Source organism: Olea europaea, unplaced genomic scaffold (genome assembly GCF_002742605.1).
Source record: "Olea europaea var. sylvestris unplaced genomic scaffold, O_europaea_v1 scaffold18228, whole genome shotgun sequence".
In the NCBI taxonomy this organism is placed as follows: domain Eukaryota; kingdom Viridiplantae; phylum Streptophyta; class Magnoliopsida; order Lamiales; family Oleaceae; genus Olea; species Olea europaea.
Genome location: NW_019235988.1, coordinates 1 through 2,165, shown reverse-complemented (window position 1 = coordinate 2,165; position 2,165 = coordinate 1). Strand labels below are relative to the sequence as shown.

The window sequence follows — 2,165 nt, the reverse complement described above, 5'->3', positions numbered from 1 at the left end:
GCTTGCATGTTTGAAAATATTGTGCTTAACCAGACAAGATCCTCCGACCCTAAGGGTATATTTGGTATGCACCAGGGGATGTTACTAGACAGTACAACAAACAAAATTTTAGCTGTTTTATTGTTCTTTAATACCATCAAAGACAATATATTCCACATTAGTGAACAAGTCATGAAACTACAAAATTTTGATGGTTTTAGACAGAATTAACAACTTTATCAGTAAAAGTAAGATTCTAATAATGCAATTTCATTGAGCAGGAGTATGGCCAGAGTCAGAGAGTTTTAGTGATGAAGGAATGGAACCCATTCCGAGTTCATGGAAAGGAATCTGCGAATCTGGAGTAGCTTTTAACTCATCTCACTGCAACAGGTAAATTAATTTTAATTTTCCATGACATATATTTTAATTACGATAAACAAAATATTATTAACGTCTGATGTTAAAATCAATCTTCTGTAGAAAATTGATAGGAGCGCGCTACTATTTAAAAGGTTAAGAAGCATATTACGGCCCATTGAATGAGACAATAAATTATCGATCTGCACGCGATAGAGAAGGACATGGGACCCACACAGCTTCGACCGTGGCAGGCCGTGAAGTTCACATCACCTCACTTCTTGGCGGCTTTGCCAGTGGCACAGCCAAAGGTGGAGCTCTTCTTGCGCGACTTGCAATTTACAAAGTGTGTTGGACGATCCCCAGTCAGTCGAAGGTACTAGAGGGCACATGTTTTGACGAAGATATGCTGGCAGCCTTTGATGATGCCATTGCCGATGGTGTCCATGTAATAAGCATCTCGATCACACCATATCAGAATATCGAATACACAAAAGATGGGATTGCTCTGGGAGCACTGCACGCAGCCAAGAAAAATATTGTAGTGGTGGCGAGTGCTGGAAATTGGGGCCCGGCCCCATCAACGGTAATAAATGTGGCGCCCTGGATACTTACGGTGGGGGCCAGTAGCATTGATCGGATTTTCAACTCGCCTGTTCTGCTGGGGAATGGAATGAAAATTGAAGTAAATTCTCTTTCATTATACTCTTGATTTCAGGTCCTTCAAATTTCATTGGTTTTGAGAAATTTAAATCTATTGCCATGGTTATTGATCCAGGGTCAAACTGTAACGCCATACAAGTTAAACACTGTGCGCCCTTTAGTTTATGCTGGAGATGCAGAAGCCCCTGGAACAACAACTAATGGTACCACCGGGTAATTATAATAATTTATAAGGAGCACATTCAATTCATGGTACTCCACCTTACCAAACAAGCCATCTGGAAAATTTCTTGACCCTTTTGCACCTGATCTTTTCCAGGTTATGCCTTTCTGGAACTCTTTCACAAGAAATTGTGCAGGGGAAAATAGTTTTGTGCTTGAAGGGAAATTCAAGTAATGTAGAAAAAGGTATGGAGGTGAAAAGAGCAGGCGGCGCAGGGTTCATTTTGCAGAATCCTTTGGATGGAATTGGAGTATCAGTTGATGCTCATGTACTTCCTGGAACTGCCATATTTTCAAATGATTCAGCCACTATTCTCAATTACATAAGAACCAACAAAAATCCAACCGCAAGAATAGTTCTAGCGAGAACTGTTTTGGGTAGTAAACAGTCGCCATTCATGGCCGCCTTCTCCTCTACAGGTCCAAATGGCCTTGAACCCAACATTCTAAAGGTATTTAGTACTCTTTTATTCGCTTCATCTAAAATTTAAGTTGTTAGTGTTAAATTGTTTTCTACACGTACAATGATTGATGGCTGCCACTGATTTACAGCCCGATATAACTGCGCCAGGGCTAAATATCTTGGCAGCATGGAGCGAGGCAAGCTCTCCCACTGGACTATTCTCAGATAACCGGGTGGTGAAATACAACGTTCTCTCAGGGACTTCCATGTCTTGCCCTCACGTAGCGGCAGCAGCCGCCCTGCTCAAGGCAGCGCATCCAGATTGGAGCAGTGCCGCCATAAGATCAGCACTGATGACTTCCAGCACTCAAACCAACAACGTCGGCACCCCGATAACCGATGCCATTGAAAATCCAGCAACTCCCTTCCATTATGGCTCGGGGCACTTCCAACCAGCAAAAGCAATGGATCCAGGCCTGGTTTACGACTCAAATTACACTGACTATCTTCTTTTTCTTTGCAACTATAACAACACCGT

The 2,165-nt window shown here is 42.3% G+C and overlaps 1 protein-coding gene across 1 annotated transcript; it reads left to right on the top strand.

Moving 5' to 3' along the window:
* Positions 1-265: 265 nt before the first annotated feature.
* LOC111378497 (subtilisin-like protease SBT5.6) lies at positions 266-2,160 on the top strand (the record flags this gene model as incomplete). The annotated part of the gene is made up of 5 exons (XM_023001711.1): positions 266-372; positions 463-1,024; positions 1,118-1,215; positions 1,322-1,676; positions 1,777-2,160. Coding segments are annotated over exons 2-5 (1,116 nt in total), but the record flags the coding sequence as incomplete, so codon positions are not given.
* Between the last annotated feature and the right edge of the window lie 5 nt (positions 2,161-2,165).